This window comes from Geotrypetes seraphini, chromosome 9 (assembly GCF_902459505.1).
Source record: "Geotrypetes seraphini chromosome 9, aGeoSer1.1, whole genome shotgun sequence".
Classification (NCBI taxonomy): domain Eukaryota; kingdom Metazoa; phylum Chordata; class Amphibia; order Gymnophiona; family Dermophiidae; genus Geotrypetes; species Geotrypetes seraphini.
This window is the reverse complement of record NC_047092.1, coordinates 11,415,461-11,428,699: the sequence shown is the minus strand read 5'-3', so window position 1 is coordinate 11,428,699 and position 13,239 is coordinate 11,415,461. Positions and strand designations below refer to the sequence as shown.

At 45.0% G+C, this 13,239-nt stretch overlaps 1 protein-coding gene across 3 annotated transcripts in view; it reads right to left on the bottom strand.

Annotated features, from left to right (window-relative positions):
- Window positions 1–13,239, bottom strand: part of MKLN1 (muskelin 1) — a 158,495-nt gene that overhangs the window by 105,846 nt on the left and 39,410 nt on the right. For all 3 annotated transcript variants that reach the window (XM_033957577.1, XM_033957578.1, XM_033957579.1), the window contains 2 exons: window positions 10,436–10,578; window positions 5,189–5,277 (listed from right to left, as the gene is read on the bottom strand). In XM_033957577.1, coding sequence (XP_033813468.1) covers window positions 5,189–5,277; window positions 10,436–10,578 — 232 coding nt within the window. The remainder of the gene's footprint in view (window positions 1–5,188; window positions 5,278–10,435; window positions 10,579–13,239) is intronic.

Sequence of the window (13,239 nt, the reverse complement as noted above, 5' to 3'; positions counted from 1 at the left end):
GAAGTTGTGGGGGGCTGCAAAGAGGTCTATCTGAGGCGTTCCCCACTGAGCAAAGATCTGATGAAGGGGGTCGGAGTGGAGCGTCCATTCGTGAGGCTGGAGAAGACGACTCAATTTGTCTGCCAAGACATTGTCTTTCCCCTGAATGTAGACAGCTCTGAGGAAGGTGTTGTGGCGGACCGCCCAATCCCAGACTCGAAGAGCTTCCTGGCAAAGAGGGGCCGAGCCCGTGCCCCCTTGTTTGTTGACATAATACATGGCGACCTGATTGTCGGTGCGAATAAGGACCACCATGTCGTGAAGCAGATGTTGAAAAGCTTGGAGAGCATTGAAGATGGCTCTGAGCTCCAGAAGATTGATTTGATGGAGTCGTTCCGCACTGGTCCAGAACCCCTGAGTGCGAAGACCATCCAGATGAGCCCCCCATGCATAGTTCGATGAATCGGTCGTGAGAACTTTCTGGTGGGGAGGAGAGTGAAACAGCAAACCTCTGGATAGATTCGAAGAGGTCATCCACCACAGAAGAGACTGTCGTAGAGCAGGAGTGACTACAATGTGACGGGACAACGGGTCGGACACCTGAGTCCACTGAGATGCCAGGGTCCATTGAGGAATTCTGAGATGTAGTCTGGCAAAAGGCGTCACATGAACTGTAGATGCCATGTGGCCCAAGAGGACCATCATGTGTCTCGCTGAGATGGATTGGCGAGAAGACACCGACTGGCAGAGTAGAAGGAGAGCATCCATGCGTTGATGAGGAAGGAATGCTCGAAGTTGGATGGTATCCAGGACAGCCCCGATAAAGGGGAGAGACTGGGTGGGCTGAAGATGTGACTTGGGAAAGTTGATCTCGAAGCCCAAGTTCTGCAGGAAACAAATTGTAGTCAAGGTCGCCGAAATGACCTCTGGAGCCGACGGTGCCTTGATGAGCCAGTCGTCGAGGTATGGAAACACCTGGAGACCCATGTTCCAGAGTGCAGCGGCCACCACCACCAGACACTTCGTGAAGACTCTGGGCGACGAGGAAAGGCCGAATGGAAGCACTCGATACTGCAGATGCAGATGTCCCACCCGAAATCTGAGGAACTTGCGGGAGGCCGGATGAATCGGGATGTGAGTGTAGGCCTCCTTGAGGTCCAGAGAGCATAACCAATCGTTCTGCTCGAGGAGGGGATAGAGAGAGGCAAGGGTCAGCATACGGAACCGCTCCTTGACCAAAAACTTGTTGAGGACTCGAAGGTCCAAAATGGGACGCAGATCGCCCGTCTTCTTCGGGACCAGGAAGTACCGGGAGTAAAACCCTCGGTTTTGCTGAGCTAACGGGACCAGCTCGACGGCCTGAAGCCGGAGCAGAGCCTGAGCCTCCTGGAGGAGAAGAGCGGTCTGCGTTAAGTTGGAAGGATACTCTCTTGGCGGGCGGTCCGGGGGGACCCATTGGAAATGAAGAGAGTATCCCTCTCTTACGATGGTAAGGACCCAAAGGTCCATGGTGATTGTCTCCCATCGATGACAAAAATGATGGAGACGACCCCCTATGGGAAAAACGGGGGGAGACAGAACGAGGTCGGTTATGCTCCCTGGAAGAGAGTCAAAAAGGCTGAGTAGCCTTGGGTGCAGCCGGCATCTGAGGCTTCTGCTGAGTCTTCTGGGGAGGCTGTCTCTTCGCAGGTTGTCTCGCAGGAGGAGTCTGCCTCGGTTGATAACGCCGCTGGTAGATCAGAGGCGGTCTAGAGGGACGAGACTGCTGAGGCTTCGGCTTAGGCCGCAGGATAGACTGGAAGGACTTCTCATGGTCCGAAAGCTTTTTAGTAACAGTCTCGATAGACTCATCGAACAGATCCGCTCCCGCACAAGGCACATTTGCAAGTCTGTCTTGGAGGTTCGGATCCATATCAATGGTACGAAGCCATGCCAGGCGACGCATGGCGACCGAACAGGCCGCAGCACGTGCCGAGAGCTCGAAGGCATCGTAGGAGGATTGCATCAGCTGCAGGCGTAACTGGGACAGGGTCGCCACCACCTCTTCAAACTCGAAACGAGCCTGAGCATCGATGAAAGGGATGAACTTGCGGAGCACCGGCAAGAAGAAATCCAAATATGAAGAGAAGAAGAAATTGTAATTGAGCACTCGAGTCGCCATCATCGAGTTCTGATAGATACGTCTACCAAACTTATCCATCGTTCTCCCTTCTCTGCCCGGAGGCACGGAAGCATAGACTTGGGAGGGATGAGATCGCTTGAGGGAGGACTCGACCAGAAGGGACTGATGAGAAAGTTGAGCTCCCTCAAACCCCTTGTGGTGAACGACGCGGTATCGAGCATCCAGCTTACTGGGAACTGCAGGTATGGAATACGGTGTCTCAAAACAACGCATGAAAGTCTGGTCCAGCAGTTTATGTAGAGGAAGCCGGAGCGTCTCCGCCGGAGGGTAAGGCAAATGCATGGTGTCGAGATACTCTTTAGAATATCGAGAACCAGTGTCCAAAGTCACATCCAAGTCATCCGCCATCTGTCGGAGGAAGGAGGAAAAGGACAGTTGGTCCGCCAACGCCGGCCGGCGAGACGGACTAGAAGAAGTGGAAGCCTCCGGTTCCAGGGAGAGCTGGGAGCGGCACGGAGAATAGGAGGTAGATGGTTCCTCATACTCCGGTCCCTCAGGCGGGGATAAATCCGACGAGGAGTAACCCAGACGCTGCATCTTCTTTTGCGGAGACACCTCCGAATGACGTGAGGAGTGTCGAGAAGAGTGTCGAGATCGATGCCCCTCACGGTGACGGGACGGGGAACGAGATCTTCTATGCATCGGTCGATCCCTCGAAGCCTCGAAGGAATGGATAGGACTAGATGCAGTGGATCGCAGAGGTGGCAAAGATGCGGACTCACGCAGTGCCACCCAGGTCTGGTATGGAGTGCAGAAGAACTCCTCCTGCGATGTAGTATGCCCAGGACTCCGATTATCAGGGGCCGACCTAGTACCCTGTTGTCGAGGAGGCGTGATAGGCTCCAAAGGCGGCATATCAGGAAGGGAAGCCCGCCTGGAGGATTCCGCCGCCCTCCGCCGATCCTCCTCGTCGAGCAGGGAGATCGAACGACGAGTGGGAGGGGGAGGGGGCGGACCGCCCCCCGGAACCGGGACCGGGTGGTCACCCTGAATAGTGGCGATAAGCCGGGGTCCCATAGTCTGCATAAGCTCGACAAACTGAGCTTCTAGCAGGGATCGCAGCGAAGCCGATATGGAGGGATCCGCACCAAAAGGGGGTCCTCCTGCACGGTCTTCGCGTTCCTTCGTGGCCAAGTGCTTCTGCTTGCTAGCTTTAGGCACCTTGATGACCACAGGAGGGACAGTGGAAGGCGGTACCTGAACCGAGGAGACGGAGGCAGGCACCGATGCCGAACTCGATGCTGAAGCCGGTGTGAACGATGCCGGCTTCACAATGCCCGATGCAGGAGTCGTCGATGCAGGTTTCGAACGGACCGGCGAAACCTCAGCAGAAGTTGAAGCAGACAGGTCCTTGGCAGCCTCCATCTTGAACATCGACTCCCAGAGCAAGCAGCGCCGTTTAAACGAGCGCGCAGTGAGCGTGGAACAAGGCCGGCACGATTTCGGAACGTGTTCTGGACCAAGACACTGAAGACAGCGTCGATGTGGGTCCGTCAACGAAATCGCACGCTGGCACTTGCTGCACTTTTTAAAACCGGTGATTGGCCGGGACATAGGCCGGAAAATCGACGCTGCAAGGTCGAAGGCGCTAGGCCGCAGCCACGAGGCCGGCCCGGCCGAACCGCCGGAAGAAATAATTTTAAATTTTTTTTTTTTTTTAGAAAATATAAATTAAAAGTAAAATAAATTCAAAGAAACAAAAAACACGGGTAAAGAAGGCAAAATACTGAAATTCAGTCAGCGCAGAATGAAGATAAACTTCTCAGCTCCGCGGAAAGAAAAGAACTGAGGAGACACGCCCGGTACATCGGGCAGGAAGGCACTGGCGCATGCGCGGTGCGGGCATCTCGAAACTTCTGAGTTTCTTCAAGCAAGACATGCTTGCAAGATGTCCGTATCGGGGCTCTGTCGGATGACATCACCCACTAGTGAGAATACCTGCCTGCTTGTCCTGGGATAATTACTGTTATTTGTAATTGCTCATTTACATTCTTGCTCAATGCCTCTGGGGCGAGGCAATATACGAACATTAAATAAAGATCTTGAGGAGATCCCATTATAAATGTGGCTAGGAACAGACTAAAGAATCTGGCGAAGGACGTAAGAAGACTTGAGGCGGTCCAGAGGAGGGCGACGAAAATGATAGGAGGCTTGCGCCAGAAGACATATGAGGAGAGACTGGAAGCCTGAATATGTATATCCTAGAGGAAAGGAGAGACAGGGGAGATATGATTCAGACGTTCAAATACTTGAAGGGTATTAACGTAGAACAAAATCTTTTTCAGAGAAAGGAAAATGGTAAAACCAGAGGACATAATTTGAGGTCGAGGGGTGGTAGATTCAAGAGCAATGTTAGGAAATTCTACTTTACGGAGAGGTGGTGGATGCCTGGAATGCGCTCCCGAGAGAGGTGGTGGAGAGTAAAACTGTGACTGAGTTCAAAGAAGCGTGGGATGAACACAAAGGGTCTAGAATCAGAAAATATGATTAAATATTGAACTAAGGCCAGTACTGGGCAGACTTGCACGGTTTGTGTCTATATATGGCCGTTTGGTGGAGGATGGGCTAGGGAGGGCTTCAATGGCTGGGAGGGTGTAGATGGGCTGGAGTAAGTCTTAACAGAGATTTCGGCAGTTGGAACCCAAGCACAGTACAGGGTAAAGCTTTGGATTCTTGCCCAGAAATAGCTAAGAAGAAAAAATTTAAAAATTTAAATTGAATCAGGTTGGGCAGACTGGATGGACCATTCGGGTCTTTATCTGCCGTCATCTACTATGTTACTATGTTACTATGAATCACATTAAATTTAAGAGTGTGTGTGGAAAGTGTATTGTGTACACAATTACCTTATTCAACTCAAAGCATGTCCAGCAGCTCCTTCAACCTGACAGGCCACAAGGTAAAATGGTAACAAGCTCGTGCTCACTCTATGTGCAAAATATAGTAGGTGCTAGCACCAAGACTGGCATGGATAAAAGCAAAGCAAAATATGTTTTCTACAACTAGAAAGGAAAACAAGGCTTTTACCTATCTTAATGAAACGACAAGGGAACATCTGCTCATCAATTTTATGCTTCAAAGTAAATGTTTCTTTGTTGTAATCATTCTTTAGACCACTGTAAAACAAAAAAACAAAAAGAATAAAGATCATCAAAACTTTGCTTTAGCTGTTGATGAAATCTGAACATCACGTGGGCCAAGCTCGACATGTAATTCTTTGTATTTTTAATTACACATTTTTGCAGGATTTCTTTTTAGAAAGTTAAATTGAGGATATCTTCCCCATACCCAACACCCCATTACAAATGAAGGTCAAGTACAACAGTAGCTTCCAAGAGCCAAGAATGGAAACATACACTGCCACCTACTATGGGTTTTTGGCTATGAAGACATAACATCAACAGTTATTTCTTTAACATTTATTTTGGATTATTTAGCAGTTCTACATCATCTGAAATATAATTTAAAATCCTGGGATCTCTTGACGTCCACCAACATGAAATGATTAAAAAAAACACATTCTAGAGCAGTCTTGTACTTTACTAAACTTCCTGAGGCATAACTTCTCAAAACTAATGTTATAATAAAAATGCTTTGCATCTGAAATCAAAAATAAAAATCTAAACAACTGTGTTTTAGAAATATGTTAGAGAGCCTATTACATGGCTTACTGGCACTGCAATGAGTCAAGTCTTGATTCTCAAATGTCTGCCACTCTCTGGGCTAGTTAGGGCTGGCAATATGTTTGCAGTGTTCTGGAGGACATGGGTGAGAAAAGGAGAAAGCACTTTGTCAGAATCCAAAAGTTTTATCTAGTGGCTAATTCAGGGACCATAATTACAAGATTCTGGGAGAAATTCTGGACCATAGCTACAACTAGACTAAAATAAATTGGAAGAGAATATAACAGGAGGAAAATCTTCAGGTAGTTATGAAGACTTTTGGCACTAAGCCCAGCCCCCAAACCAGTTTAACTAGAAACCCAAAGGACCATGAGAACTTCACAGCCAAAAAAGAGAAGCTATCTGGAATCCAAGTAGCTTGGTTAAGTTCTGAAAAGTTTTGTGCGTCTTAGTACTAACTTGCAGCCTATATTATTTTTGCCACTTAGTTAATGGTTAACATAGAAATATGCAAACTGTCTGTCCTAAAACAGAAACATGATGGCAGATAAAGGCCAAATGGCCCATCTACTCTGCCCATCCACAGTAACCATTATCTCTTTCTCTCTCTTAGATCCCACATGCCTATCCCACACCTTCTTGAAATCAGACACTGTCTCCACCACTTCCTCTGGGAGACTGTTCCACACATCTACCACCCTTTCTGTAAAAAACTATTTCCTTAGATTACTCTGGAGCCTATCACCTCTTAACTTCATCCTATGCTCTCTCATTCCAGAGCTTCCGTTCAGCTGAAAGAGACTCAACTCATGCGCATTTACGCCATGTAGGTATTTAAATCTATCTCACCTCTCCTGCCTTTCCTCTAAAGCAGGGGTGTCCAACCCGCGGGCAGCATGCAGCCCCGTGAAGAATTTTGTGCGGCCCCACTCGCGCTCAAGGACAATGCGGTGTTTTCCTTTTGCCACCCCCAGCTGTTTAACGTCTTGCCAGCTCCCTCTTCCGTCTTACAGCGTTCACTCAAAGCCACGGGCAGCGGCTCCTACGTGCCTCCTATGGCTGACCTGGAAGCGTTCCCTCTGATGTCGAGACGTCAGAGGGAACGCTTCCAGATCAGCCACAGGAGACACGTAGGAGCCGCTGCCTGCGTCTTTGAGTGAACGCTGCAAGACGGAAGAGGGAGCTGGGCGGGCGCCTGGACATGCTTTTCCAGCGGTTGTTGCGGTGGCGGGCGGGAAAGCAGGGAAAGAGCCCATTCTCCCGTGATTGCCTGTCCTGTTGTCCCCAAACACAGCTTTGGGACACCGTTGCTGAATACGGAACATTTCGGCTTCCCGAAGCTGTGTGTGGGGACAACAGGACAGGGGATGAGAAAAAGGGACGGTCCTGTTCAAAACGGACATTCAGTTGAGGACGAGCTGGGAAGGGCTTTCATGGCTGAAATAGTTAAGATGAGTTGGGGTGAGATTTGATGGAAACTCCAGTAGATAGAACCTAAGCACACTACCGGGCAGGGCTATGGCCCAGAAATATCTAAGAAAAAGGACAATTTTAATTAAATGATTGATTTTTTTGGAGCATGTAGGGTTTGGCACACTGGATGGACCATTTGGGTCTTTATCTGCTGTCATTTACTATGTTATCTCTTCCGGGAGACTGTTCCATGCATCTACCACCTTTTCTGTAAAAAAGTATTTCCTTAGATTACTCCAGAGCCTATCACCTCTTAACTTCATCCTATGCCCTCTCATTGCAAAGTTTACTTTCAAATGAGACTCGACTCATGCGCATTTACATTACATAGGTATTTAAACATCTCTATCATATCTCCCCTCTCCCACTTTTCCTTCAAAGTATACAGATTGAGATTGGCATCACAAACCTTCAGAAAGAAATGAAACAGAACTGGATGAAAACCTTCCTACTGTTGCTGCCAGATGACAGGAACTTCAGAACAATTTGACTCAAAAATTCACTAAGTTTACCAAAAAAATGAACTTTTGGTGGGAAGTTCCAGTGATGTGTCTGACCCAACTGTTAAAAGATAAACTGAAGTGGTCTTACATGAGAACAGCAGGCAGAAGTGGTGCACATCTGCAATGAGGATTCAGAAAACAAGATGCAAAGTCTAGATGCAAAGATGGTGTAGCTGGTTACTGCGGATCAGCAGACTGGATGGACCATTTGGCCTTTACCTGCCATCATGTTTCTATGTTTCTAGCTTTCTTGTGTTATATTTGATCGATGACGTCACCAATGCTGTGAGGACTTGCTATTCTACTTGCCCTTGGAGAAACTACTTTTCTTCCTAGACAATCAACTTCAAAACATACCTACTTGGAAAGACAGAGCTCCCACTTGTCTGATTTCTTTCCTAATTTTGATGAGACCTTTTATACCAACATCCTTGTATAATTAAGTAGCTAAGTAATTATGTTGTTGAAATGCTATTAGAAAGTGGATGCCAAAGTACATTTTTTCTAATGCTCCTCTACAGCTACCTTCCATCTTTTCTAACCTTGTGAATTTGAAAAACATACAATTTCAGAGACAACTTCTATTGTTAACAAGATTCTGCCCACCAGAGATAAGTAATTTCACATAGCAACCAATTAAGCAATCAATATAGAACAAATCAGAGTTAGTGTCTAAATAGTATCTTATGAGTAGAGGCCAACTGAAAAAGTCAGGAATAAAAATTTGTTGTCCAGTTTGGATCGAAAATTAATCACCCCCCTTCCTCTACCAGAAAGCGGGTTTTCCTGGGTTTAGTTGCTGCCATCCCCTCAGCCCTTACCACCTCCTGAAGGCCCTCCCCGGGACTAATTTTAAATGCCCTGTTGGTCTAATGGCATCCCCTCTCCCCAATAACCATTTTGGGATTGGAATCAGTATAAGCAGAGCACTACCAATATGGCTGCTGGGACTACCTGCAACATCTCACAAGGCTGCCCCAGGAAGTCCTCGCAGCCATACTGGCTTATACCCACTAGCTCACCGGGAGTTTTAAAATGTGGCCCTGAATGACCCAAAGGGGGGGGAAGGATAAGTTGCCACTAGACCACCAGGGCATTTAATAGTAGGTCTGACGAGGGAAGAAGGGTAGCAACAGCTGGCCTGGAAAGTGATTGGGCAGTCTGAGGTGGGGCAGGGAATGATCACAAAGGAGAAGAATGGGAGTATGTTCAGATTGAGCTGAAAATGTACTGGCACTTTTGGCCAAAGCCTAAACCCACATTTCAGGTAAGTTTCAGTACCAAATTCAAAACCTGGTTGGCCTCTACTTATGAGATTCCAAAGTTCCACAAAAGGACAGTCTAAATCGAATAGTTTTGAACTGGTTTACTAAATTTCTATCATTACGATCTTATGAGGTTCATTTAGATAGTAAAACATCTTCTATCTGGAAGCCAGGATGCAGAGTACCTCAGGGCTCCTCCTCTTTGTCACCGATACTTTTTAACATTTCATTGAAAAACTTCTGTCTTACATCTGTGGAGACTATATTTGCATATGCAGATGACATTTTCATTTTGCTGGAGATCGATTCTGATCTTAACTTAGCTACAAATATATATTCTTGTGTTTCTAAGCTTCAATCATGGGCAATGTCCATTCAAATGGAACTGAATGCCACAAAAACAAAATTACTGTGGGTCTGACCAAAGTTGGAAGTTCTTCTGGTTTCTGTTACATTGAAATCTGGTATCACGCTACAAGTTGAGTCATCCTTCAGATTTCTGGGTATCACCTTGGATTCTTCCTTTTCATTTTGTGAGCAGATAAATTCGTTAGTGAGAAAGTGCTTCTTCAGTTTGCGTAAGCTGAAAAAAGTTAGACCATTATTCCATCAGGAGCATTTCTCGTTGTTTGTTCAGTCCATTGTGCTTGCTCAATTATGTGTATTTGGGTATTAAGCAAGGTAGTTTGAAACGCCTTCAGTTGTTACAAAACACGGCAGCGAAACTCATTTTTGGGAAACGAAAGTTCAATCATGTTTCTCCTTTGTTCAGAAAGTTTCATTGGTTACCTGTCTGCTATAGGATCCAATTTAAATGCGCAAGCATTATTTTCAAACTCCTTTATGGAATATTCGACCCATGGATTCCTTTATGTTGGAATGCATATAGATTTTGCCATGTGAGGAACATACAGAAATATAAGTTATCATTTCCCTCTTTTAAGGGAATTAAATCAACTAGGAAACTCTGCCAGTTCTACACTTTTAAGTTGGTAGAGTTTGGAATGGACTACCAAATCCTATTAGAACGATTGGCCAACTACAAATATTCCAGAAAATCTTAAAATTTGCTATTTTCACAATATCTAAAAAATTTACCTGCAGAGTCCACTAACCAATAACAATGCAAGACCTTTTTATGATAAATTTCTAATTTTAAACTTTGCTTTATTCCTTACCTTTTATGTACATTCTAGCAACTTCTGACTATTTGTAAACTGAGTCGAGCTCTGACGAGAGATGACCCGGTATATAAACCAAAGATTAGATTAGTCAGTTAGTATCATGGCCTGATGCCTGTAATTGGAATTACTGCCTTTTCAAATCACAGAGAAAGCAGATTTGAACATTCTGATTGAGCTCCCAAGGGTTGTGACTGCTGACACAGCTCTTGAGACAACATAGTTTTACCTGGATAACAGCTCTGTCATGTTTTCTTCATTCATCCCACCAAAAACTTTAAACTTCTTCAAGTTACAGACGTGGGTCTTCTCATACTTGCCAAATGTGATGCTCTGAACTATGGCAGGTCTTTCTAGCTTCAATATCAAATACTGTAGAAAGAAAAATATATTCACAAAAACAGTTGACATTTCCACCTTCATAAAATTAGTGTCAGGCTGGCATGCTTTTCAGAGATCTGTATCACTAAAATGCAGCATTACAAATACAGAGAATAATATAACATCTACAAGAGCAAAGGTTTGCTTGTTTGAGGTCACTATTTGACTGTACTTCTGAGCAGTACTTGGTTTCCTGAAATCTATTAGGTTTTAAGCCAGGGATGTCCAACCTGTGGCCCAAGGGCAGTATGCGACCCCATGAAGTATTCTGTGCAGCTCCATTCGAGGGCAATGCAGTGTTTTCCTCTGCTGCCCCCCCCCCCCGGGTGTTTACCGTCTTGCCGGCTCCCTCCTCTGTCTTGCTGCAGTGTTTGCACATTTGTGTGGCCCCAAAAACATTTTTTGAGGGCCAATGCAGCCCAGGAAAGCCAAAAGGTTGGACACCCCTGTTTTAGACCAAAAGATAAAGTATAATAACAATTATTTTCAGCAGGGTGGTGGAGTCAATCAATTTTGGGTAGAGTCAGAGTTGGTAAAAATATACTGAACTCCAGCTTCAAAATAAAAGCTTGCAACATTATAATATAGGATAAATTTATCATTTTAAACTTATATATTTGAAGTTTGAACAAAAAATATATTTTGTGGTCCATCAGCCCTAATTTTGTACACAGAGAAATATTCCATGTTACTGTAATTAATCAATTTTTTTTAAAATTTGCTATATATAATAGGAGTCAAAGTTGGAGTCTGGGTCAGACATTGGAAAATTAGAGGAATCGGAATTGAAGTACCCTGATTTCCAGCATATATGATTACGACTTATTAAAAAGAGCATAAAACAGACATAAAATAAAAATGTTACACAAGTTCTATCTCATTTAATATGGGACACTTGGGAAGAGCACACAACCACGGAGTTGTGAAGATAAGATGTCAAGTAATCAGCCACGGGTATATAGTTTGAAAGTCACTTTATTGATAAATATGCTACAAAAGCTCAAAGACTCAACACTGGCACTGTTTGGACATCTGTGCCTTTATCAAGTGTCTTGAAGGTCTGACACAGTGCGCACGGACACTATAGGTGAAGCTCTGGTGAGACGTCTGTAGGAGCAGTGAAAAAACTAGCGTCCAAAGCAAAGCAAGAATTCCACACTTGGAAGACCGCCATTGGGAATTTCTACAATCACTGAAAGCTCATTTTCTGAGGCAACATCTTCACCTCCCCACCCCTTTCGTCCTACACTTTTCAAGGCTGTATTGTTTGTTTCTCTGATGAGCCAAAACATTGGCGAAACAAAGTCGCTTGTTGGGAAGATTGGAGAAGACATGACAGCGTTAGAGCTCAAGTCGTCTTTTGTCAGCTAAGTCCTTGAACGTGTCTCTGGGTGACTTTGCCCTTTTCTAAAGCCGAGTTGTTCTGTGAGTTTTTTGCCAGTGAAAGTATCAAAAGCAGTTTTGATTTCTACCTTTTGGTTCTATACTGCTACATTAGGGCTTTTTCTCCCTCTTTTTGGGTGCATGCTGGGTTTGAAGAGGGGGGTACCTCAGTGCCACAATCATACAACATTTTGAATCATTATATGAACATATTATATGTTGTGCGTCCTCATATAATTTGTTATTTTATTTTGCAAAGTACAAATTTGTAGAATTGTAATGTTATGTTTTGACATTGTTTCAGATCACCAATTGAACCATGTCAACGAAAAGTGTGGAATTTTCAAGTGTGGAACTCCGAGCCGCCATGAAGTTCCTATTCCTGCAGAAGAAAACTCCAAAGGAAATCCATGAATGCATGATGCAAACATTGAGTGACAAATGCCCATCATACGCCACATTGAAGAAGTGGTGTTCAAACTTTCAGTGTGGAGATTGACACTGAAGATGCAGCAAGGTCTAGGAGGTCTCAAATGATGACAACTCCTGAAATTGTTGACCATGTCCTTGACCTGATTTTGGTAGATTGGTGAATATCAGCTAAAACAATTGCAGAGACACAAAACAATTGCTGAAACACTACAGATGTCCAGGGAATGTGTTGGGTACATAATTCATGAGCAGGTGGTATGCAGAAGCTGTCAACCAAGTGAGTGCCCAAATGTTTGAATGCCAACGAGAAATGACAGAGTGGACTCTTCCAAGTTGATTCAGCAAGCTAGTGCTAACTTTTTGAAATGACTAGTTACTGTTGATGAAACATGGTTATACCACTATGATCCTGAGACAAAACAGTCCACGCAATGACAGAACTCAGGTTCTCCAAAGCCAAGGAAATTCAAGACCCAAAAGTCAGCAGGAAAGGTCATGACCACAGTGTTTTAGGATCAGGAAGGTGTTGTAATAACTGACTATCTTCCAAGGGGGCCAAACAGTTAATGTAGAATACTAACCTGCTGTGCCAATTAAAAGGAAGCATTGGAAGGAAAGAAAAAAAAAAAAAAAAGAGAGGGAAGCTGCAGAAAGGAGTTCTCTTTTAGCATGACACAGTTGGTATTTCAGTGCTTAGACCATCCACCCTATTCACCAGATCTTGCTCCATCTGACTATTTTCTGTTTCCAAACCTTAAAAAGAGTTTGAAAGGGTGACAATTTTCAAGTGATTCAGGGCCAAGTACAGCAGCAGAGTAGTATTTCAGTAACCAGAGT